Source organism: Ochotona curzoniae, unplaced genomic scaffold, assembly GCF_017591425.1.
Source record: "Ochotona curzoniae isolate NIBS_2020 unplaced genomic scaffold, NIBS_Ocur_1.0 contig_908, whole genome shotgun sequence".
NCBI lineage: Eukaryota > Metazoa > Chordata > Mammalia > Lagomorpha > Ochotonidae > Ochotona > Ochotona curzoniae.
In genome coordinates this window covers 552,907-578,560 of record NW_024466607.1, presented here as the reverse complement: position 1 = coordinate 578,560, position 25,654 = coordinate 552,907, and the positions used below count along the sequence as shown (strand labels likewise).

Sequence of the window (25,654 nt, the reverse complement as noted above, 5' to 3'; positions counted from 1 at the left end):
TTCACCACTGCTTGTTGCATGAACTGAAAGTAGCGTTGTCGGAGGTCAGAGAGACTATCGGACGCCTCTGGCCAGGCCAACTCTAGATTAAGGATTCTAATTTTTCATTCCGTATAAGATCCTCAGGGAATGAAAAAACCCAAAAAAGCAACAGTGGGAACGGTCCGTGTGGTCCGTGTTCCGAGATGAGATGCAGCAGTGCAAGGCAGCACTGGTCAGGTGGGAAGTTGAGGACAACGCAAGAAACGCACACACATAGCGCTGATTCCTCCATGCTGCCGGCTTCGGGGAGAGGACTGGAGCCTGCAGGGGAAGCCACTGCTCACCCCTGCGCAGCACCCAGCCCTTGCTTGAAGCATGTGGGAGGACCATGTGGTTATGTGTAAACACTACACTGCTTTGCAGAGAATATGTGTGGGGGTATCCTGGGTACCCGTCTCCTGCAGCCCTCAAGGAGGGTGATGCATCCACATGTGTGCATGTCCTATGTCATGGCTACTACACACCAACTGCACACCATGTTTGATACCATGGTAGCACAAGATGAAACCACGTTTATACATTGCATATCATCTGTATGCCACGTTACCTGTCATGAGACAAGGCATATATATCACACATACCATATAACACTCATACGCCACGTACTCCATGTGATACCATCACAGACGCAGTATGAGACCTGGAGCTTCATGAGTGGGCCAGGTGGTAGCTGGCTGATATTCTCAAAAGTAACTTGTCATTAGCACATGTTTTCTGATCATATTCACTCTTAACTACTCAGCCTTTCTTTCAGGACTCAGATGTCTGTTTGTTAATGTAATCTCCAAATTCAGTGACCTAACAGAAAGTCATGTATTGCAACAACCGTTTTGTTGGAAAATAAGAGCTGGCTGCAGGGTTCTACCAAGTGCTCACTTGGTGACTTTATGTTGCTTGGTTGATGTTCTCTGGAAGTCAGTGCAAGAGTTGAAGCCAAGGAATGAATTAGAACCAGCAGGGTGAGCCTTGAACATTTAAACGAATAGTCACTGCTCTTCTGGACAATTCTGATTAGAGAACTGGAGGTGACAGCGCCAGCCACAGTAAGTGCTCTTGATGGCTGTGATGACGTGGCCAGGGTCCTAAATAGTGAACTAACAGAAAGGAAGCACTCCCCTCACCTCTGGCCTCGGGGGAGGGGCACGCTGAGCTGCACTGGGCACGGAGAAGATAAACTTCGGAGCTGAGCTGGGCCGAAGCCACACAAACGCACATCTACTTGAAAAGGCTACAGCAGCAGTGGTGGCACAGATAAGGCCAGCTTCCCTGCTGCATCAGAACATGAGAGACACACACAGTCCTAGGGACCTTGACCGAGAACTGTGCGTTCCAGGCAGCTAGCAGAGCCGTGGCTGTAGTCCCTGGGAGCTGGCAGAGTCAAGACGGCTTGGGACTTCCTGCCTAGACCTGACTGGGTTCAAGTAGTGCAGGCTGTTCAGCAGTGTTAGGTGGAGACGTTAGCTGGGACTGCAGCTGTTCCTGCTGCCAGCACCTGGTTTCCCAGGACCACTGGTCTTTGCAGCTACATTGTATGAATTGTGAATTAACTGTTGTGGGCAACCCAATGCCTCAAGGCAGGGCTTTGGGCCGGTGTCCCACATGCCGAAGTCCAGGCCTCGGGACTCAGGTCTCAGCGTAGGTCAGCCTGTGTCTGCTCACGGAATAGTCATGAATAATCCCAGCCTCCTTCCTGGGCAGACAGAGCAGGACCCAGCGAGGAGCAGAGTGGACCCGCACTGCTGCAGAACCACTCCAGAGCTGGCTGCCCTACTCTCAGCAGCTAAGAGGCAGTGAGTCGTCACTTCCTCTCTCTAGAATTAAGTCAAGAACAAAAGGTCATCTGTATAAATTACAGGAGTAATTGACCTTTTCTGTCTGTAAAATTATTGCTGTTGAATATTTATGCAGATGAGGAAGAGGTAAATGTCACTCACAAATTAGAGGCTGGCACTAAACTAAGTGGACACATTGCGGGGTCAATCATGTTGCTATTTGCGGAAACCAAGGGCTCAGTCTTCCACCTCTTCCACACCAGCGGGCTGTGAGGAACCGAACTCCTGAACAGGAAGCACAGTGTGGGCAGTGAGGCTGGGGGTGGTGTACACATGGTGCCCTAGCTGCCCATTCTCGCACCCACTGAGTCAGTCCTGTGATTCAGTGGCACGTGCCCAGGCTGAGAGGCACTGAGCCCAGAGAACTCGTAGGTGCGGCACGATTAAGTTCACCCACTCTGTGTTGTAGGAGGCAGTGCAGGAATTGTCAAGATGACATCAATGCCTGCTATGTCGGGTTTCAGTAGCTTAAGGCTCGGGTAACGAGCAGGCTGGGGACAGGGAGCCAGGACAGTCATGGTCCTGTCCCAAGCAGGCCGTTTTCAGGTGGGTGTCCTCTGCAGGCAGGTGCTTCTGCCCGCTGCCTGAAGAGTGAGCACCCCAAGCTGAGCAGGCTGCTGGGAGAAAGAGAAAGGCTCAGAGTGAAGAAGCGGGGTAAGGCTGATGGGGGTACTCCCTGGAGTCAGGCTGGTTACAACTCCATGTGACACTAACAGGTGCACCCAGTGGCTCCTGCCACCTTTGGCTGTGTGGACTCCCTGGGAGCGCTCACCTGAACAAGGCCCTCGGGAGTTGAGACGAATAGTTTAAAATTTTATCACGAGGCAGCTGCACAGAAGGAAGGCTGTAATAAGGCTGCTTATGCAGACTGTCACTCCTCCTTAAACAGGGGGACATATGGCCCATTTGCCTGGTCGCTACTCACGCTGCCTCATGTACTAAGCACTATTACATCAAGTCATTGGTGATACAAAATAGAATTAGGCTTATTTGCTTGTTCCATTAGGAAGCTCTACAAGGGGGAGGGGGAGTGAGTAGCTAGCCTGCTCTCCCTGGTGGCAGAGACTGTCTTGGAAGGGCTCGGGGGAGCCCTGAGCCCCGCGGGGTCAAAAGGATGGACTGTGACAGTTTTGCTCTAGGCAGGGAGGTGTGCAGCCAGGAGGCCCTAGAGCTAGGCCTTCTGCTGTGGCCAATGGCCAGTTGTCCACAGACCCCGGAAGCTCCAGTGGTGGCTACACCAGAGGAAGCTTCTGCAGACAGGTGGCTTGGGCAGGAGGGGAAGAGAGACTCACAGAGGCCCAGGGGGAAGGGGTCCCTGCTGCCCCACTGTCTTGTCCAAGCCCCTGTACTGGCATGTCCCAGAGTGAGGGCAGACCCTGAAAGCTGGAGTGTAAGCATATGGTAAACGTGATTCATTCAACCTTAAAGACAGCCTCATGTACCTTCCAGGCTCACTGGTTCTCAGGCACACATGTGTGTTGTGCACCCCAGGGCACATGTGCACACACAGGGTGTGAGACTGGGCAAGTCCTAGCTGCACAAGTACCCTGGGTGGCATCCATGGTGCAGGCAGTGGCATGGGTGCCAGAGCTCAGACCCCTTGCCTTCTGAGACCACCTGCTGGTCCTGCTTGGAATCTCAGGGTCCCTGCAGAGTTTAACTTGAGGAGCGCCTTGGCATAAAAGTCAAGCAAATGCAGTTGCACACCGCGGTGCCCTGTCCATTCAAGGCATGTGCACTGAGAACAAGAGCAAAGCTGCACAGGTGCCTCCAGCGGGGGTGGGGAGACTTACAGCGTCAGATGTGGTTCATGGGGGAGACAGACAGCCTTGAAAATCCAGGTCAGCAGCACCCCCAGCCCTTGCTCTGCACCTGGAACTTCAGCATCTGTGGTCTCCACGGTGGGTCCTGACTGGTCTGTGACATGCTGATCTCTGGAAACATACCCGAAGGTGCGGGGCTGTGGCACAGAGGGTTCAGCTGTGGCTGAAGATGTTCCCATCCTGTTGAGAAGTTCCCAGCCTTCAGCTCCTCCCCCAGCGCTGATCCAGCTTCCTGCTGCTGCCCTGCTGGGAGGCACAGGTGGTAACCACCGTGCTGTGTCCTTAACTCCCACATATGAGGCCTAGTTCCAGGATTCTGATCCAGCCTTGCCCAGCCATGACTGTTGTCATCTGGGGAGTAAACTAGCTGAAGAAACATTCCTCTTTCTGTTTCTATCTTTATCCATCAAACAAGTAAATAAAACTAAGAATCACACCTGGAAGTGGAAAATGGGAGTTGCCTTTGGAAAAACTATTGAGCATTCGAGGTTCTGCCAGGCATCCAGAAGGCTTGCAGAAGGTTCTGTGAGATATCACGGACAGTCGGTTCGACAGGCCATGGGTTATTTTATTTACTTATTTTCTGAAAATGTAGGAGAAATGCTGAGACTTGCTTATGGCTTCAGTCACTTTCCTGTATTAAGGTGAAGTATCTCCCTCCGTCTGTGACTTTCCCGCTGTGGCCCGGGAGATGCAGGCCTTGTGCTTGATGATGCCTGTCAGAGCCCAGCATGGTGCTGTCTGCCCCGTGGGTAGCATTTTCTGTGCCACAGGAGCTGAGCCTGTTCAGGCTCCCATCAGTCACTGGCACAAGAGGCAAATCAGGATCTTGAATTCTGTTGGTTCCCTTGCTAAGCAGCTCCACCAGGCGAAGAAGTGATTAATCAAACTCAGCAGATGTGGAATTGATTCCCTCATTGTTTCAGAATGGCTTGCAAAGGTAAGTTTAATCTGTATGCACCTGGATTCGCCAGTGAGGTTTGGGGCACTTGTCAGGCTGCTGGGGAGGAGCCTGCACAGATGGGGTCTGTGCAGAGGCGGGGCAGCAGACACAATGTGGGCCATCGTCCTTCTATAGAGCATCACCTGAGTCCCAGCCACCCCTTGGGAATGCAAGTTCTATGCCATGTTCTCTATACAAAACTGGGATCCACCGAGCTTACAGAATTTACTAGATCTTTTCCACGAGAAGAGAGGTGGAACTGGTACTGGAGCCCAGATCTACCACTTAGAGATGCACATGGGAATTTTGGGTTGGAGAGCAGACTGACAGGCCAGGGCAGAGCAAATGGGGTGACAGGCACAGAGTGACGAGGATGTGTGGGTGTCTGAATTACTGAAGTTTCTAGTTTAATCGCCGAACCTCAAAGCTCAGCTAAACTAAGCGAGCTTCGACCCCTTGCCTGCGTGCATCCAGGTCTGTGCTGGGTGGTGGGTCTTATCGTCCACTGCCAGGACTCACCGTGTCTCTCAGAGCACGTCTAGCCGATCCCCCTAATTGCTCTACCATATCAGTTCTCAGCCACTGTCATGTTTGGCATAGTTGCTTGGTCCACTGAGCAAATCACAGAGCTGCATACATGGTTATAATTAAAACCAGCTCACAACTCCACCTTGCAATGGGACTGCTTGCCACTGGGGACAACGGGACTGCTTCACAGCCTGTGCAGCACGGACATAGAACTTCATTTTCCCCAAAGTTGCTTTCATGCAGTGTCACCTTAACATCAATCGAAGAAGCAGTGGCCTCGAAGCCACATAGCCTGGCAGCTTCACTCGAGGCTGGACTGTCTGTCTGTGATGGGATCACTACCGGTGCCCCTGACTTCTTGTCCCAGCCTGGACCCTTTAAGCGTATGCTGCCTTCACCCACAGGACTATTCTGTGCCAACGCTTGCTTGTCATTGCTAAACCCAACGAGGGTGGGGCAGATGCCTTGTGCCTTGTGCCAAAGCAGCCTTTGGATTTGGGCCCATCTCTGCCTGTCTTTCATTTGTGGACACCTTCGTCCCCTCAAAGCTGCCAGGCACAGAGCTCTCAGGATGGTGGAGATGGCTACTACACATGGCTCCCTGGAAGCACACTGCTTGATCTCAATGACCAACCCTCCAGACCACAGGGAAAATGAAGCTGGGACGGGGCACCAGGCACTGAGCCCAGGCCCTGTAACTTGCCAGGGCTCAACTCACAGAGGCTGCAAGCACATGCTGTGTGCTTCTGCTATGAGCAGGCAGTCAGCAAGGACACCACAGGGAGCCTCTCAGTGACCACTATCCACCTGGTGACAGTGTAAGTTCAAGGCAGACCAGGAAGGAGTTAACAGAGCCAGAAAAGCATTCACTTGCTTGCCTGGGTATCTCCAAGGCCAAGAAAGCCACTTTGAACACAGGCACATGATTCTATACCGGCCCTTGCCTTCCAGGCTCCTCCCGCACACAGCCTTCTCCTAAGCCAGCAGCCTGTCCATCTGGTCCCTTTCAGGACAGCACCCATCACACATCTGCTGACTCCTGACCTGGATCTGTGCCAGGCCAAATGCTTGAGGTGTGCAGAGTTTGGCAGACTTCCTATCCTTGAGGAGTTGGAAGATGTCCAGGGGCAGGCAGAGGGAGAGCAGGAAGCATGTGCTGCAGTGGCCCTCTCATTCACCCATCACGCATGGGGTGATCCCCACACTACTCCATTCACGTACCCTTCACTTCAGCTGGTTTTAACCCACTCCCTCTCTGCCTTGTCCACAGACGCAATAGCTCAAGGATGGAAAAGGCAGTCCACGCCTCCAGCCTCGGAGACTCTGCTTCTGGTTCATGGGTTCATGCCTGAAATCCTGATTTTCCCTGGGGTGCTGCCTGCTGCTTCTGCCTTGCCACGAACACAAGAGCTGACAAGGTCCAGAGCTGGCGCCACACTCACTCTCCCACCGTCACAGTCCCTTCTCCCAGGACTGACAGCTGACATCTTTTGTTGCCGCCGCCCAGCAGTGGCGACACTAGAACGACGAGGCACACTCACTGCCAAAAGCAGCTGTGTTTAAATCCTTCTCTCTGCTGGCCCTGTCCCTATTGGCCTTAGCTTTCCTCCCCGCTTTTTTGGCCAGCTTTCCGCCACCCTTCTTCCTGCCCCCCAGTCTTTCTCATCTGTCTATCTGTCTGTCTGTCTGTCCGTCAGCTGTCGCAGTCATCCTCTCGTCCGTCCATCTGTCGTGGTCCGTCTGTCGTGGCTTTTACCGGCTACTTTTATATCGTTCTCCACCAATCACTTCTCCCAGTGGGCTCACTTGGCGCTATCTGATAGGCAAGTAGCAATGACATAATCGCAGCGGTGGGGGGGGGCATTAGCCTATCCCTGTGACTTCCTGTTTACCTGCTGGCGAGATCAACCCTGCCTCCTGGCCCTGGCCCAGCCGCCATCTTGCGACAGCCCCTCTTAAATCCCAGGAGCAGCCTCAGCACCCCGCTCCCCACAGTCTTTCATCGTATGTTGGCTGCTAGCTATGCAGGAGACCTCACGGTGCATACACTGCACTGAACGGGAGCTCCATCCCCGATGGGATTGCACTCCACGTCTGTTCACACAGTGGCATGCGTTGTTATTCAGACAAGCCAGGGCTGTGCTGAGTCACACACTTGTGTGAGGTTCTGCTGTGCAGTGGAGTGATGTCTATGGTAACTGGAGGAAACAGCTGCCCTGTCATCTCACCTGCTGATCCAGGCTCCCATCTGTAGCCACGTTGGGAGGAACAGCTGCCTTTCCCCATGATATCCATGGGTGGATACCTATGTGACTGGAAACCCCAATGCCAGGTGTGCACACATGTGGCTCTCTCCTTGGGGATGTTCCTCTCCGACTGCTCAGCAGCCTAGGGCAGGCATCAATCTTTATGCTGAACACAGACCCAGTTCTTGAAGGGTTTATAAATACATGCACTGAAAACACTGCAGACAAACATGCAAATGGTTCACAGCCCCACCCCCCACGATGCCCCTGTCCTTCTATTGAGGTTCAGTGGACACTCCCCGGAGTGGGGAGCTCCTGGGTGCTGGAGCCCTCCACAGTGGGAAGATGTCACATGGCCCGCAGGCAATGCATCTACAGAAACACAGTCAGCTCACCTCTGGCTCGGCCTCAGGCTCTCCGTCCTGCTCCTCCAGGACACAGCTGCTTTGGGAAAAGCGATCGGCCTGCATTCGATGGTGATGTCCCCACCAACTTGAACAACTGAGTGCTTCTTGATGGGATTTTTTGAGAAATCAGGAGCTGACGCTAAAAACAAAATTGGAAAATGTTGGGATATTCAATTATTTATCATCTGCTGACCCCACAGGTAACCTGGAAAACTGAATGGAATTTAACATTTGAACAAGCACCTTCCCAAGGCACTCTGGGTGTCGAGGAGCTTTACTTAAGCACAGTTTGAGGGATTATCCATCTTTGGGCTGTGATGGTTTGGCAAAAGCAAGAACAGGCAGGCAGGAAGGCAGCAAGCATGATAAAGTCACACTTCCACCAGCATTTGATGCAGCTTTGGGTGGGGGCTGTTCCAGGAGGGACTGTAGGCCCAGGTTTTAGGTGGACCCTAACCACTGGCTCCGTCTTTTCCACAGTCCCTCAGCAGCCTATGGTCATATGGCACAGTTCTGGCTGAGGACAAGGAGGCATGAAACTGGGCAGCTCAGGGAAGCTTGCTTTCTGACAGAAGGGACAGGTGTGCCAGTCACTGCTGTGACCCTGAGCAATGATGTGACTTCTGGAGGAACCTTCGTCATCCTGGAGCAATGAATCTGAAAACACAGGGGCAGGTACCCTGGAGACAATGGACAGAACCACAGTGCCCAAGCACGAGGGGCAGGTACCATGGACAATGGGCTGAACCATAGTGCCCAAGCATGAGGGACAAGTACCTTGGACAACACACAGAGCCACAGTGCCCAAGCATGAGGGACAGGTACCACGGACAATGGACAGAGCAACAGTGCCCAAGCACAAGGGGCAGGTACCATGGACAATGCACGGAGCCACAGTGCCCAAGCATGAGGGGTGGGGCAGGTACCATGGAGACAACAGACAGAGGCCCACAGTGCTTCTCACTAAGAGAAAACAAATCAGTGCTTTGTAGTCACTGTAAATCAAGATTTCCTTTTCCTGCCAACACCTGCCCTGCTGAATATGCCCCCAACAGACTCCAAACCCTGGGTCACCAGTAGCTGCAGGAGCTCGGGCAGACACTACCTGTCACCTCAAGAGAAACTGATTTATGAGTTACAGAAGAGAACATGGCCAGGTTGCATGTTTGGAGCTTGCTGAAATGTCACAAGGTGGCAGGTAACAGGTGCATGGCATACCTAGAACTCTCAATTCGGCGTTTGCATAGATTGTCTGATACTTGTTTTCGGCAGCACACTGATAGACGCCAGAGTCGGACGTGTTCAGCAGGGTGATGATGAGTGTCCCGTTTTCTATTTGAATTCTCTCCTGATAAAGGAAAAGGCACGTGAGGCACTTCTCTGAGCCAGAACCTGTGATTAGACAACACAACAGCACGTCTGGGAGGCCTGGTGCTTTGTGGAATTCACATTCCAAGCATCTTTTCGTGATGTACTTGTTTCATTCATTTGTGTCAAACATGGGTGGGGAAGCTCTTTTGTGCCACGGGCCACTTGGATATTTATGGCATCACACAGGCCATACACAGTTACCAGCTTAACCATCAACTTGCAATGGATGGGCTGGATATTGGGCACAGCCTCCATTGTCTCCATAGGGCCAGGCAAAATACTTTATGGCCTCTGGGCCCCGTGATTGAGGCTCAACACCCCTGGTGTGAAGGAACAGGTGTATCTCTCTTAACAAGTCATCACAAGAGCACAACATATTTAAAACAGGGGCGGGATAGCAGGCAGGTTCAGCAGTCAGCTGGGATGATGCTGGTGCCGACTGCTGATGCGACCTGTGTGTCCTGGTGTGGCCCTGTGTGAGCTGCTCGTGGTGGCTTTTCACATGCTCTTCTCGCTGCAAGGGCAGCATGTGAACAGACTGACTTTGCTGAGGGTGGAGGGAGTCGTGACACCCTTCCATGCACATGAACCGCTCACCTCTGGGCGCAGCGACGCCCCGTTCTTGAACCAGGTGTACCGGGGGCGTGGCTGTCCGCTTGCTCGGCATTCCCAGAACAAGCTGTCGTAGATAGAGAGGTGTGCGTTTTGGATCTTTTGCTCCCATTCCGGAGGGGCTGATTAGAAAAAGGCAAGGCAACTTTCAGACACGAATCCACCTTCCCAGGGCTACAGAGCCTGGGAGGATAAGGTTTAGGGGCCGGCTGAGCACACTTGTGAACTGAAAGCAGAAACCCACATGCAACCGTGCGCTGCTACACAGAGCAAGGGGCACTGGCTCAAGCAGTGTCCCATTCATAACAACACAGGAGTGCTGGAAAAGATCAGAACCTAAGAGTGTCAGACAAAAAGTCGCTGCTAAATTTTGGCACACAGGTCAGGTTAGAAGACGTGAGCCAACCCCACCTTGTCAGTGGGTGAACATGCGGCGGCATCAGACACCACTGCTCGGTGGCTCCAGGCATGAACTGCCAAGACCACGTTCTCCCAGATAAAGCCTGACAGGCGATGGGAACTTTTGGAGTTGTATGAACGTTCAGTAGCTAACTTTAACTCTGATCATGAATTTTTCAAAACTGTGCTTTTGAAACTAAGACAGTTCTGTGTAGAATGAGGCCAGCTGATGTGAACGTAAACACACTAATACTTTACAGTGCGCACGGAAGCAGAGTGGTGCGAAGCACGGGTTTCAGTGCTGACATTTCCCTGCAAGTCAACTGGGGACTGTGGGGGTGCTGCTGATGCCTCCCTCTCCCTGCCCGGAAGCCCTGGAGAGCTCCCAGCAGCTGCCCTCCCCGTGGGGGCGCTCATTGGCGCTCCCCAACACTCTACAGCCCCCTGCAGTGGAATTCCAGGGAGCTCTTAGGCGACCTGACCAGGAAGACCAGCTTAGAAATCCAGCAATCCTCAATGTGAATCCCAAGTGGGGCTTCAGAAAAGGGCTGCGAGCTGGAGGCCACTTCGGCAGGGACAGGAATGGCCAGGGAAACAGCTTCCAGTCCCACATGTTGCGGTTCAGCCTTGAGGGAGACATGAGTCAAGACTCGGAGGAACTGGGTGTGTCAGTGACACTGAATAGCCCAGTGCGCACTGTTAAGTGCATTTGATAACTAGCAGTTGCTTATCCGATTATTTAGAAATGTTCCTAATCTATGTATGACCCATGAGAATTTCAGTCGCTTATAAAGGTCTGAGCTATACCTCCGCATTGCTCAGTGCAATGACTGTAATTTTAAAAGCACACTTTTTTTTTTAGCATGCACATGTTCTGGTTCCAAGCAGTTTTAAGTCTTGAACAAACAGGACTAAGAGTCCTTGTGATCTGGGGTCTACCATTTAGGCTCAGATTTTAGATTGCTTTTTAAGTTCCCCAAGCAACTTCTGTTTCTTGTTATAGGAATACTTCACAGATTCTTTTCTGGGATTATAAAACGAAGACCTGACACAGAGGGTTCCACACTGTACCCAGTTCTGACTGCAGCGGAAACACAGCAACACAATGGAACTGGGAGCCTCTCTCCTCGGGCTTCAAGGCGCTGCTCAGCTGTGAGGTCCTTGCACCAAATCTTTTTCCTTCGGAAAGCAGCTTGCCAAATTAGTTAGCTTGTGGCTGAAAGGCATAATGATGACCTTACTGGTCGATCATCCACTGTTGCCCCAACACGAACACTTCGGTTCATCAACTGGCCAATCAGTTGGGGGCGGTGGACGAGAAGCGTTGGTGATTTGGACGCCGTGACCAGGAACTATGGTGAGGGCAGACAGCCTCCTCAGGTCCCTCTTGGGTCCGACGCCCTTTGCCTGCAGGACCCTGTTCAGTTCATCCTTGCTGTCTCACTCATTGGGTCACTGACAAGTATTTTTGCCTCCTCAGTTTACTGGAAATTATATGAATTATGATCTACAAGTTTTTGTTTTTGTGAGACTGACGCAGAGGGAACACCTCATCATGGCCTTTCTGTTTGTATTTGTGTCCCAGGTCATCTTTGTCTTTGGAAAGACTTGCTGAAAACTAGCCAAAGCCTTTCAAAACACCACTGCTACCGAATATGCTAAGCTGAATTCTTACTGTTTTAGTTGAAAAGGATGCTATATTTAAAAGACTTTGCTACAACAAGTAGATACTATTGAAAATAATTTTTTTCTCTTTGCTAGCATTGCTTTAACTGTCGGGGAATAATTGGCAGGAAATCATATACTACATAGAAAACAGTAGTCTCCATTTCAGGTTAAAATTGGAAACTCTAAAGGGAATGCAGAATAATACGACCAAGGCACAATGCTTTCTCACCAGCCAGCCAGCCAAGTTGTCTATTAGGTCAGTGGAATACCTGGCACTTCTCCAGGTTTCCAAAAAATGGTGATTTTCTTCAGTTACTTTATGATTGATTACAAATATGTCACACAGAAAAATATTGTTGCATGTGCTGCACATTTTTTAAAAGTTCTGGAATGCAGGCCTAGAGAAGTATGTATACATCAAAAGTATTTTAAAGACACAGAATGTTTTCATAATTTGAGGCAACTATGTGGTTGATCTGATATAAAGCAAGAGGTAAACTCCAGACAAGTGCGAAGCTTGACCTGGATGAAAGGAGACATGCGGAGGAGACACACGCCACTTCTCAAACCCATGCCAGTCCTCAGACAAACGTGCATCTCTAATGAGGCAGGGTCTTCGTTTTTCTATGGCCCCATGTGAGCAGCAGAGCCCAGCCAGCAGAGATCCAAGCTGTGCAGTCCCCGGGACTGGCCTTCTCCCTTTACTCTATCCATTTGTAAGTTCCATCCACAGTCACAGTTAGGAGGACCGCAGGACGATGCACTTGACTTGGCACTCACTCTGTGCCTTCACCTGAACAACCGGGATAGCTCTAGCCTGTGCAGAACACAGGAGGCGGAAGCCACAAGTGAGAGTCAGCCTCCCCTACCTGCCATCACTGGAAAGCACGCTGACTCGGCAGCACACCTCCCCGTCCCCCAGGAAGCTTTCACCACCAGCTCAGGACCCTCAGCATTTACCAAGAAGCATGTTGGCAACCATGCATAGGCATGTTTGGAACTTAGCTCACCGTAGAAGACAAGCTGACCCTTTGCCAGACTCCTTCCGCGCAGGTTGCCTGCCGCACACTCGTAGAAGCCCTCGTCTTCCTGCTGGAAGTTGGGGATTTCCAGGACCGCTTGGGACTGGCTCAGCTGGACTTTGCCTGGCATCGGGCTTCCATCCAACCTCCTCCAGCTAATGTCAGGGACTGGACTAAACAGGGAGACCTCGTCAGAGCAGCAGCAGACACAGCGGGAGCACCTCCAAATGACTCAGGAACACAATCCAGCGGGCATGCAGTCATACACCATTCACGCGACAGTAGTTTGTTGAACCCTGGAATTGGGGCCTGCCACGTGCAGTCACTGCACTGTGCTTGGGGATGTGCCAGGTGAGCAAAATCGCATGTTCTCCAACCTCCTGTTTGCTTACAGTCTGTGAGAGAAACATACCTTGAACAAAGAGCAGAAGCAGATAAATCTGCAAACTGTAATCAACAGTACAAAAGGAAATGGGTGCTGAGAAAGTAACAAGATTTAATCTGCATAAACTTTGCCTTCTCTCAGAGCTGAAGGTACCAAAATTCACAGTCCTAGGAGCAGCCCCTCCTTACAGTGGTGGGGTCTGGCGTAACCTCCAACCGGCCTGGGGACATGGCACATCCTGGGGCAGTGGTGGGGCCTGGCATGACCTCTGACTGGCCTGGGGACAGGGCACATCCTGGGGCAGTGGTGGGGTCTGGCGTAACCTCCAACCAGCCTGGGGACAGGGTACATCCTGGGGGACTTTGCTCCACACTCTGTTTGGCTGCTCCCGGTCCCTTGACCTCTTTCTCACTGTCCTAAGGGACAGAAGCTGCAGAATTGAACTTGAATGTCAGAGAAGACAGAAAACGTGTACTATGACCCTTGAGGGAGCAAGATGAGGTCAGTTAGAGCCATGACAGTGGGAACTCTCCCCCCCAGGATGAGGACTCCAAGTGTCTAGACAGTGATTCTGCAGTTGGAGAGCAGCTCCAAAGGCAAAACTGACACCGAAGAGACTTGGAATTAATCCTTCACGCACACCTAGATCAACTCATGCCTGATGCCAAACAAATTAAATAAATCTTTCTTTGAACGTCTCAGTTAGTCGATAACTCTATTTTTGTCTTATGCCCAATTGACTCATTTTCCTGCCACTTTCAGCCAAAAGAAAGCTGACAAACAGACTCTGAAGGCTCCAGCTCCAATGTCAGGGAGGCCAGGGTCTGCCCGGGCCATCACACACTTTCAGTCTTTGATTTCATGCTCCAGATACTGTAGGATCCCTACAGCAACCACTTCATCACAAATAATGATTCCAAGGACTGTAAAAGACTTATCAAGTGCATTCTTGGTCAATCTCATGGCAAGAGAATATCTAATGGGGAAAATAATCAGTTTGGTAAGACGTCACAGTTTATATTGCACAATATGAATGCCCCGCTCTTCTTAGTCATCGCTGGCAATGCAGAGCAACACAGAACAATTGCAAAACACAGGCTATTTAAAAGTGCATATGCCTCCTAATAACAGCTTCCGGTTCATCCGGGAGACATCAGTGAATTGTTACAGATTTTATACCCTCTCTCTTTTAGCGCCTCCCAAGGGGGGAAGTAACTAGAATGAAAACAATTATGTTAGCATTGAGCTTTACTGGTGTTAAGGTATTTGACAGGCAGAGGGACAAAGAGAGAGTCACACACACACACACTCCTATCTCCTGGTCCTGGCTCACTCCCCAAATGCCCGACATAGTCAGCTTTAGCGCCAGCATCCAGGAACTCTATCTGGCTCTCCCACTAAAGTGACAGAAAACTGAGAACCTAGGCCACACTCTGCTGCCTTCCCAGGTACATTGGCAGGAAGCTGACAGCAAAGAACCTGGCACTCTGACATGCCTTGCCAGCAAGCAGCAGCCTAGCTCACTGTGCCACATGCTGGTTTCAGCTTTAATGTCCTAACGCAAGTTGTTTTTTCTGAGATTTTCCATTCTATATAAATAAGAATAACTTTAATAAAGTTAAAATAGTATAATGCTAATTGTGCAGCATAGAAAGACTGTGGTTCTTAGAGACTTTTTGTGGCACATTTATACTAAGTAATTCATAGCTTTACGGTGAGCATTAAATGAGATAACCTGTCATGTATGTAGCGCCCTCTTCAGCACACATTAAACTACATTTGAATGTTAAGGGTAAAATTGATTGAATAATGTAAGATCAGTATAATGTGATCATTACCATTTCAGGAGCATGGATTAATATGTTGCACACGTTGATCAAGTACTACACATGTTTATAAGCATTTGGTTTCTACTCTTAGGAGTCCACATGACAGGCATGCAACACACATACACTGTCAGCAGAAGCTCCTCGCTATGTCTGCAGGGAAGTTGGTCCCGAGACTCTTTTCACCTGATGTTCCCGCATCAGACCAGGGATGTGCGAGACACGGGTGACGCTGTGGAGGGCATTTCAGCACCCTGGCCAGGGGAGGGCAGGCGTTATACACAGCTCCCCACTGGCCACGGGGGGCAGGCGTTATACACAGCCCCCCAGAGCACTGAGAAGCCTGCACAGCCAGTTGAGTGTTTTCAGGTCCACCCTGTTCCAAGCTACCTCCTGCTGTCGGAGATAAATGCTCCCCCTGGCAGGTGTGGGCAAGCAGGAGGATCGCATTTCTAGACAGTTCCCCTACCCACCACCTGCAAGCCCTCCCCTTTGGGTGCAGCACAGGGTTCTCAGCTGTGCACCACCTCCTGTCCTTTCAGCTACAGCCCCCGTGCCCCCAGATGTTTCAGCATTAAGGCTCAACTTGGTTTGTACATGTTGGTCTCACCACACAGTGCAGCATTCATTGCTTCAAAGAGTTGATACATCAGCCACACTTAGAATGCCAGGGAGCAAGAGGGACTCTGGGGACTCTGCGGATCTCTGTGCTGGAGATTGTCCAGAACCAGGCCCTGGAGAGCCAAGACAAAGGGCGACAGAGAGCAGCCTTATCCCTCAGCCCCGGGTCCCTCTTCCCCCTCGCTCTATGCCCCATACACTTTAACAAGTGGAGCCGGATGCAGTGCAATCTGAAGCAGCTGTCTCATCCAAGGCCTGGGAGGAACACTGTTGGGTCCTTCCTGCTGGGTCCCTGCTTTTTTCACCAAGTGGGTTTGAAATGTGAGTCCTCACAGATGTGAAATCCGAAAGACTAACAAGAACAGAGTTTTCTTTCTTTCCTTTCCCCTAACTCTGCTTTTGTGCTACTTAAGTAAACGCCACCCCAGATAAGGGCTCTTACTCTTTGCTCAGACAACATTGGTGACTGCGCAGACTCTGCATCCTGATAATCTTATCCAAAGACACAGGCTGCATTTGGTATCCTTCTGACTCCGGGTTCGGATTAAAGCTCTCTATGCTGTAGTGGGAACTGTACCTCAATTCTCTATTTTTGGCCCATAAACAGAATTTTTATTGCTAGTACTGTGTGAGAAAGCTTGTGTTTCTCCTTGGGATTTTGTAAACCTCATTTTGCACGGCTTAAATGCAAGTTAGGTTTTTAACTAGAAACTGGTACAGGGAACCACTTTGCTAAGATACGCATACTTGGAATTATTCTTAGCTTGAACCTCATTTCAGGAAATCCTGACAATAGACATTTCCAATCTCAGAGCGAAACACAACGACAAAGCCAATGAAGAATACCTTTGCTAAATTCTTGTGTTATTCAACTAGCAGCTTTCATTTGCTCAACTTGGAAAATTTGCACAAAGAGCTGTGAATGCAAGACTGTCCTTTAGAGATACAACGTGGATACACTCATGAGTCCTGACACTGTCTCAGCGAGAGGGGACACTATGCTTGCTCAGTCTAAAGGCCCCTCCTCCTGCCCTGTTGGGGCTCAGCGCTCCCGTGACGCAGGTGTTCGGAGGTGTGGCCCCACTGCTAGGACAGGACCTCCAGAGAATGCAAGGCCACAAACCTCAGTGGGCTCTACCAGGTTCCTCACTGGATACCACAATTTTGGGTTCTAGACCTGTGAGAAGCTGTTGTGGATAAGCCATGTGGTCTGTCTCCTTGTTATTTGGGAGGAAAGCTTATGGAAGCCATGCCTCAGCCTGCACTGGGCACCCCAACTGCCACGTCCATTGAAAAACAGCAGGTGGGTAGCACAATGGTACCTGTGCTTGGAGTGAGAGACCTCAGACAAAGCGAGTGACTGAATGAGAGGAGTCAAATGTTCTGAATCTCTTTACTCCCTTCACAGCCACTTAGGACAGCAACAACAGCGCAGTGCACTTTGCAATGCCATGTGGATAATCATAAACTTGGATGCGGAGAAGCGGAGACATTGACCGTGACACATATTTAAATCTCTACCCTTGAAGTACCTCACGTCTACTGAGCACCTGTGACATGTGAACATGGTGCTGGGGGCTCCACCAAGATACATCAACCCCAAGAGACACAGCACGGCCATCCTCATGTGCACGTAAGTGGACTGAGCCCAGCACAGCTTGGGTGATGTGCCCAATGCAACATGCAACACACCAGATAAAAGAATCTGAGCCTGAGACTGCCAGTAGAGACAGGGTTCCAGGCACAAGCAGGCACCGCTTGAGCCCCAGCTATCCTACTTCTATCCCGGCTCTCTGTGGGATCCGTTCTTGCCAACCTTCCTCCAGTGGGAGACAGCCTGAGCTTGGGCCCTTGCCACCCAAGGGAGACTAGGATGGAGTTCCAGGCCTCCACATTTGGCTTCAGTAGTGGCCATCGTGGAGTGAGCCAGTGGGTAGATGATGCCCTCTCTTCTCTCTCTTCTTCTCCTTCTGTCTCTCCCTGCCCTTTTCATTAATTTTGCCTTTAAAATAAATAAATAAATCTTTAACAATAACATCTGGCAAAGCAATGTAGGAATAACTTAATGCTTACTTGCGAGAAATTGGGTGCCTTTACCCAAAGAGAGGGGAAAAGGCACGCATGTCACCTTTCGACCTCAAAGTCAAATCTGTGTTGGGAATTATTCTGTCACAACAACACATCACAGAATGCATGTAGACAGAAGGAGAAATTAAGGTATTTTACTCGCAGATGGCAATGTAAAACCCCCAGAGTCAACAGAAAATAATCCCAGAACCAATAAACCATTTTAGCAAGGTCACAAGTTACCGGTTAGTACAACAAAGTCAGTTACTTTACACTGGCAATGAACTACTGGAATTGGAGTTAAACAGTTACAATGCAATTAAAATACAATATAATTTATATTAACACCATAAAATAAAATAGTTATGCTTAATTATAATATGACACATATAGGAGTTATATGAAGAAAACTACAAAACTGTCACAAAAGCACTGAAAAAGACCTAATTAAGTCGAGAATTACTCTGTGTTCACGGACTAGCAAACTCTCTCTTGTTAACAAGTTATGTCTTCCAAACCGATCAGTGAATTCAATGCCATTTCAGGGATAACTCCAGAACACAGTCTATGGATATAGACAAAGTAATTCTAACTTTCAGACAACAAACAAACAAACAAACAAAAACCAAAAACAAAACAGAATGAAAAAGAATAGGCCACACAATACTGAAAAAGAGCCACAAATCCAGTGGCCTGCTAACACCCAACTTCAAGAATTTATAGAGCCACAGCACTGAAGTCAGTATGTATGATGAAATGAATAGACAGCAACGCCACGGGGCAGCCAGCAGCAGACTGGATGTACGTAGTTAATGTGTAACAGGCACAAAGGTTTTGCAACAAAGAGGAAAGGCTTTGGACAAATGCTGCAACAATCTGATTTTCACAGGCTGGGAAGCACGTACAGACATAGGCTGCACACCTTTCACAAAGTCAATGTGAAATGGAACACAGACCAAGAGACAAAACACAGAACTATAACACACAAGTTGAAACAACTTTGGATACTTTTACATTCGATATCAAAAATCTGATCCACCTAAAAAAAAATGACTTAGACAACAGTAATTTATTCTGTGAAAGATACCATTAAAGGAATGAAACATAAGCCATAGATGTTTGCAAAACTTGTAGTTGATTAAAAAAAAAGTAAAATCCTTTATCCAAAAATATAGGACTCTAAAAATTCAACAGTAAAAATGTATTATAAATATTCTAACTAAAAAGTAGAAAAAGTAGAGAAGAGAAATGAACAAACATGTTACAAAAACAATCCTCAGATGGCAGACATACAAGTTAAAATGCATTCAACATCTTCTAGCTTCCCAAAATTGCAAAGTAAGTCAACAACAAGATACCATCCACTCATTAGAATGACTAAAATTGTAAAAACATGGGATCAAAGATAGGTGTAGGTTGGTAGTAACAGTGATTCCAATGGGTTACTAGTGTGGATGCAAAATGGCATGGCACTGGCAAGAGTGGAAACTAACTGATCCGTCTGATGATGGGGTAGGTCATGGGACCACAGCACCAATGTTGATCTCACCCAGTGCACGACAGTCAGTGGTATCTAAAGATGTTGGCTGACATGTGCTTTGGCAGGCGGTGTAACTACACAATACAAGGAGGTGGTCCTGTATAGCACAGAGGACCTAGCCTCGATTAATACATATTAATATATAGCATGTCATTAGTAAGCTACTGAAAGTTAGTAAACAGGGGAGAAGGACAAGCAGGTCAAAGAATTCCAAGTCAGTTATGTGGATTCCGTGGCCAGAATGGAGAACGCTGACTGCGTGGCTGCCCATAGCAGCGCCTCGGGAGTCAGTGTGGGAACCGTTGGTTCAGCAGTGGACGGAGCTCCTGCGTGGGGGGACAAGACCAGTAACAGCACACATGTGTTTCCTGGCATGGCTATGAGCTCAAGAGGCTGCAACAGAAAGGAGACCTCACCCACACCATCTTCCTCCTGGAAACCTGCAGCCTCAGGTTAACGAGAAGGAAAACCTCAGACAAACCCCAGCAGAGGGACTAACCAGCACTCCTCTATATCAACATATCAACATCCCATCGACCTTGAATGAGGTGTTCAACACATTTTTCTGAATTATTAAATAGCTGTTCAATTTGTCGAAGGAACAGGTGAGGGAATGACAACAATCCAATACTAAAACCCAGGAATTCCCAAAGATTTACTAGCTCAAGATTGTTCTACAGAAACCATTTCTTTCTCATGAGTTTCTCTTTTTATGTTCTCAGGTAAAGCAGCTTTGATAACTATGACGGTCAACAATAGCCTCGCTCACCGCCTGCCCATTATGGGCCAAGAGCGCTGACGGGAGAGCTTGGTAGGATTCCCATACCTGTCAAATACACTTTCAGGTAAATCAATCTATCTACCTCTCATCTATGTATCTATCATCGCTCTACCATCTATCATCAATATATTATCTATCTACCAACTAACTATCCATGTGCCCAACTACATCTATGCATTTATCATCTATGTATCCACTTATCATATCTATCTCCATTTATTTATTCAGCTCTCCATTCATCCTACCATTATCTATTAAGGATCTAAATTAACCTGTCTATTCTCTATCTTTTGTTGACCCACCTTTACATCTAATTATATCATCCACCTATGCATTCACTGTTTCAATCCACCCATCTGAATCTGTCCGCCCGTCCATCTCTATAGGTACATTTTTCTGTACACCATCTTCCATGTATCTGTACCATCAAAGTCTGTCCTCCAGCTGGTCATCTATTATCGATCTGCCTATCTATGAATTGTCCATTAATGTGTCCACGATTCATCCATCCGCATGTTATCTGCCCACGTTCATACACTTGATTATCTGTTTATATTCCTATCCATCTATCTGTACCAATGTATCCTATCATCTATGATCCATCCATGGATTCATCCATCCACTTATGTACCATCTGACTCTATCTGTTTAGAATTACTCACCTACTGACAACATAAGTTGAGACTTAACTTTATATCTTTAAATTCAAAATCCATACTCTTTTTGGAAGATGAAAGAATAACAAGTACACTAATAAATTTTTCACCCACTAGTGTATGTGTGTGTGCGGGTGTATTTGGGGGTTAACATTTTCTTTCAGTTTGTAAGCAATACGCTTGCAGATTTCTCAGTCTTCAGATTGTATGCATGATCAAAAGAAGTGACAGTTCTACAGTTTATGGTCTGATTTTATGTCAAGTAATATAATGTCATGTTAAAATGCAAAGCCATTTTCAAGAACATGGAGTTTGGGGCAAATGGAGTAAACCAAGCATTAGAAGAGATTCTGCACTCCATTCATTTGATTCAGTGTAAGGAGAAAGAGAAACCACCAAGGATATACCTGGACAGGAAATTACCCTGGCATCTAGCATTTGAAAAGCGTATATAAAAGGCCTGAAAAGTGTCACTCACTGAGCTCGACTGGCGAGTCTGACCATTAGTGAAACAGCAGAGTGATCTGAGGCCTGATCTGCAATAACACTCACTCATGTGCTGAGAAAAGGAGAGGCTGGTGCTGCAGCTCACAGTGTGTAACCTCCACCTGTGATGCCAGCATCCTTTGCAGGTGCCAGTTCATGCCCCCACTGCTCACTTCTGATCCAGCTCCCTGCTCGCGGCTTGGGAAAATCAGTGGATGATGACTCATATGCTTGGGCCTCTGCCGCCCCGTCGGAGACCTGGATGAAGCTCCTGGTGCCCAAATTTACATTGCAACCTGTGGCCATTCTAGGAAGTAGACCAGTCAGTGAAAGAGCTTTCTTGCTGCAGCTTTCAAGAAACAGAGATCAAGAAGAGGAGCCAGTGCTGCAAGAGCTCCTTGGTGAGCAAGTGCTCTGTAACAGCGGCAGTGCCATGAAGAGACTTCAGCTTTGTGTCTGACATCGCGAGCCAAGCTGAGTAAGATTTCTTCAAGGATCAGAATAGGAGTAGGCTGTACAGGTGCACAGAGAGGCACGCCTCAGTGGGAACAGCCCAGAACACACAGGAATGCTCAGTCCAATTAGGGACTTCATTTACACCCCAGCACACTGCTGCTGAGATACCAAACGGAGTTCTAAATTAGAAAAGTGTGTCTGGTGGCATACTGAAGCAAACAGTCACGGGGCACTGGTGGGAGGCACTTTGTCCCCTCACAGGGTATGCATGGCCCCGGACGAGGGAGGCCACCTCTGCACAGTCCCCAAGCCGGTCATAGCATGCCTGGTCCTCAGCTCTTGTCATGTTAAATCTATGGAACAGTGCGCTGCAACGGCAGGAACCACAGCTCAGGTACTGCAACCCGTGGCCGCATTGCACAGGGCCGAGAAACAGGAAGGCAGGATGGAATTTTAGTCCCGATCCCGCAGCTGCAGGGAACAGCAGCCTTTCTTCTTGTCCAATAAGCGTAGGACCTTGCCTTCCTCTGCCTGTGCACTACGCCGCAGTTTCATGGAAACCTTGAAGGCGCACCGAGAACACGTCTGATGCGGCGCCCATGTGTGTGGACGTGGGAAGCCATGTGACTCGTGCGAGAATCAGGGATCAATCTGCCTGGAGTGACTGCAAACCTGTCATCTTTCCACTTAGCGGTCCTGATTTCAGAATTTCAAATCCTCTCAGCAGAAGCAAGAGGCTGAGCGGACCACTGGCCCACACTGAGCTGACCGTGCCGGGCCTGAGCAGGCGCTGGTCCATGAGGTGGAGGTGGGCCTGGCCTAACTCGTTCCCCGCAGATGCTGCAGCACCGACCCCTAGTGCCTTCCCAGAATCTGCATCTTCGCACACCAGTGAGGCAGGGATAAGCAAGATTTCTCATTTAAGACATCATTTCTTGATTGTTTCCTTGTTTATAAAATGGTTTTTTTCTCTTACATATTTAAAGAACGTTGGAGATGGGGAAAGACAGATTTTTCACAAACTGGTTCATTCTTCAGATGACTGTGATGGCCAGAGCTGTGACATCCCGGAAGCCTGAGCCCCAGTGGGCCCCTGCGTGGCGAGTGCAGAGGCCCCCGGGAACCGGGGGTGACAAGAACCGGGCACATAAACCAGCGCTCATACTGGATGCTGCCGCCACACGAGGCAGCTTTGCCCCCGCCACCACACCTGTCCCCATTTGCCACTTCCTAAGAATCATTGAACCAGCAAGTAATGAGCTATTAGACAAACAGTATGAGACCAGCCATATAAAGACAAGACCCAGTATACGAAATTCATGAGAAATGAAAAACTGGAGTAATTTAACTAAAAATATACAAAATTCACCCGTAGAACAGAACTACAAGATTTAGTGACCGGAACTATCTGAGCGGCTGGGCCTGTCTGGTGGATGCTTCCCAGGGGGGCCAGGTCACTGGCTCCAGCTCTCACAGCCCACAGGGAGGCGGCACTCTTGTCCTGTGGAGTGTGTTGTACAGCGAGGTCCTTGGCTGTGCTGACCGCAGGTGAGGCTGGCTGGGAGGGTCAGGTCCAACCAGGGACCACAGGCAGAGCCTGAAGTAAGCACGTCCCAGCCAGCCCATATTCACACCGGTGTCAGCCCAGGGCCAGGATGGGTCTGTCTGCTCTTTTCACCTGGTGTCCACTCGCATTTACAAAATTTGGATGTCGCCACGAGGTAAGGAGACATCTTTGCCACTCAGCATGAAATGCAGCACGCTGTTGGCTTGCAGCGCCTGACCGGTCTCTGAGAAGCAGCAAACCGAGTCCCACAGCACGCCCCACTCCCGTGCTGCAGTAGAAGCCGTGAGTCTGTAGTGAGGTTTGTTAGCACTGAGCTCCCACTGAAGTGCGGGTGGATTCAGAGTGGAGCCAGCCCATGCCCTGTATTCTTGGGCGCAGCCCAGGGTGGCATGCAGCGTGGTGGAAGGCCCTGTGGTTGACCCACGGCTCACACACGCACACCTGCTCCTCACACGGGCTGCCTCCATGAGTCTCACCAGCTCACACCAGCTGAAGTGTCAGCACACTTAGGGGGAAATTGCCGCTGATCACTTCAAAGTGTTAGACACCCTTGTTTCAATTCCAATCAGACGGCTGCACTGCTGCCCAGTGTTTGAAATCTACTGTGATTTACCTTAAAGCAATGTTTGAATAACAAAAAAGGTTTAAAAAAATTATAGGAACCAGAAAAAACACAACAAAACCAAAAACCACCTTACTTTCCAAGGGCAAAGCATTCCAGTTTTACAGACGAATCCTTTGCAGCTGGGACCGTCTCGGGAAAACGCACTTCAATCTTTGGCTCATACTCCCCCATCACACCTGTCGAACACCAAAAGAGCTAGCAGCATTTCTGGAGGAGAGAGGTTTCTGGGCAGTAAATGCTTCATCACCCAAAACCTGGCCAGTTGTTCTCAACGAAAACTCCCTTTTCCAACCGAGGATGGAACGCATGCTTCTGAGACATGCTTCTAGGACACCCCAAAGTTGGCTGCCCTGACGAAGGCTGGGAAGGGGCTGCCCTACCTCAACTGAGGGCTCAAGTCTACAGCCACACAGGCCAAGGGGTTGCCACATCAGCACAGAAAGGTGTGTGTGTGTGTGTGTATGTGTGTAACTCTGGGTATGCAGCCAGTGTTGTCTGTTGCACACTAACTAAGTGTCCGTTTTTACTATTCTACAATTTGCAGTGAGGCCTGGCCTGTGCCCACACCTCTTTCAGGGCAGAGGTCAGGGCCAGGGCAGGGTTCAGGATGTCCTCGCCATGTCAGCCAATGGCAGCTGCAGCGTCAGGCCTGACTTGGTCACTGAATCGCCAGAACGCCTCAGAGAGACGGAGTACTGGTGGCCAGCTCAGCTGTGCACAATGCAAGGATGGCAACAGCAATGTCCCAGAAGAGACCTGGGCCCTCCTGAGTGCTGGAGGAGTCTGGGGGCAGCCGGGGGGGCTGCTGCTCTCTTCAAACAGAGGTTCTGTTGAGCTGGAATTAATTTCTGGACATCTGATGGCTTCTGCATGCTGACTTTATGTTTGCAATGCTGCTGGCCTGTTTTGATATAATGTGTCGAGCATGGCATGGGGGTTCAAGGAAGGGAGGGATTAAGTAAGACAGAAGGAGACACTGGGCAGAACCAGGAATGGGAGAACGAGGCAGTCTCTGTGCAGTCAGGAACTGAGGATGAGTGAGGGCAGAGGGTGGATTCAGCAACGTGTCCCTGTGACATGTGAGTGGAAAGTGACCGTGACAGACTGTCATCAGCCCCCCTGGCATGTGAGCACAGTTCTAGGCAGTGTCAGTGTGGCATCCCTGCTTCAGTAGACTCTTCAGAGGGGACAGAAATTCTACGAGATGTTGCATTTCAAGTCCCAGGTCTGATCATAAAATGCTGATTGTCCACCTTAATGTATCTGCTGTATTTAGTTCAATAATCGACCACTGGCTCTTTCCACCTTCGTGGCCATCACCCAGTGGCATCTGCTCCCTGCACACCTAGGTTTCCCACGAGCTAGCCCCTGGCTGGGCCACACAGGCTGAGATGTGTTTGTGAAAGGACCACCGTCCGTGTGCATCTTTCACTTCCTCCTTCGAAGCTCAATCAAACGCTGGTTTGCTTCCCTTTCCTTGGAGATGAACTTCTCCCCCAGGTTGCCAACCAGGTGAATGAAAGGTGAACATAAAAGCAACTGTGTGACAGAGAGGAGGCGCTGAGGACAGGCTGCAGCCTGCTTTCTGGAAAGGGTGGCACCCACACATGCACACACACATACAGGCCAGCTCCCCCAACGACAGCTACAGGGTATCCCTGAAGAAAGGGCCCAGTGCAGGGGGGCGACCTGCAGAGGGGATCCGGGGGAGTATCTGGCTCCCGTGCTGTTCATGGCCATCACCCATGCTC

At 49.6% G+C, this 25,654-nt stretch overlaps 1 protein-coding gene across 1 annotated transcript in view; it reads right to left on the bottom strand.

The window, feature by feature from the left end:
- Window positions 1-25,654, bottom strand: part of CNTN6 (contactin 6) — a 77,024-nt gene that overhangs the window by 26,697 nt on the left and 24,673 nt on the right. Inside the window, exons 5-9 of the mRNA XM_040994943.1 lie at window positions 23,977-24,079; window positions 12,882-13,066; window positions 9,790-9,926; window positions 9,040-9,169; window positions 7,810-7,960 (exon numbers count right to left, since the gene is read on the bottom strand). Coding sequence (XP_040850877.1) covers window positions 7,810-7,960; window positions 9,040-9,169; window positions 9,790-9,926; window positions 12,882-13,066; window positions 23,977-24,079 — 706 coding nt within the window. The remainder of the gene's footprint in view (window positions 1-7,809; window positions 7,961-9,039; window positions 9,170-9,789; window positions 9,927-12,881; window positions 13,067-23,976; window positions 24,080-25,654) is intronic.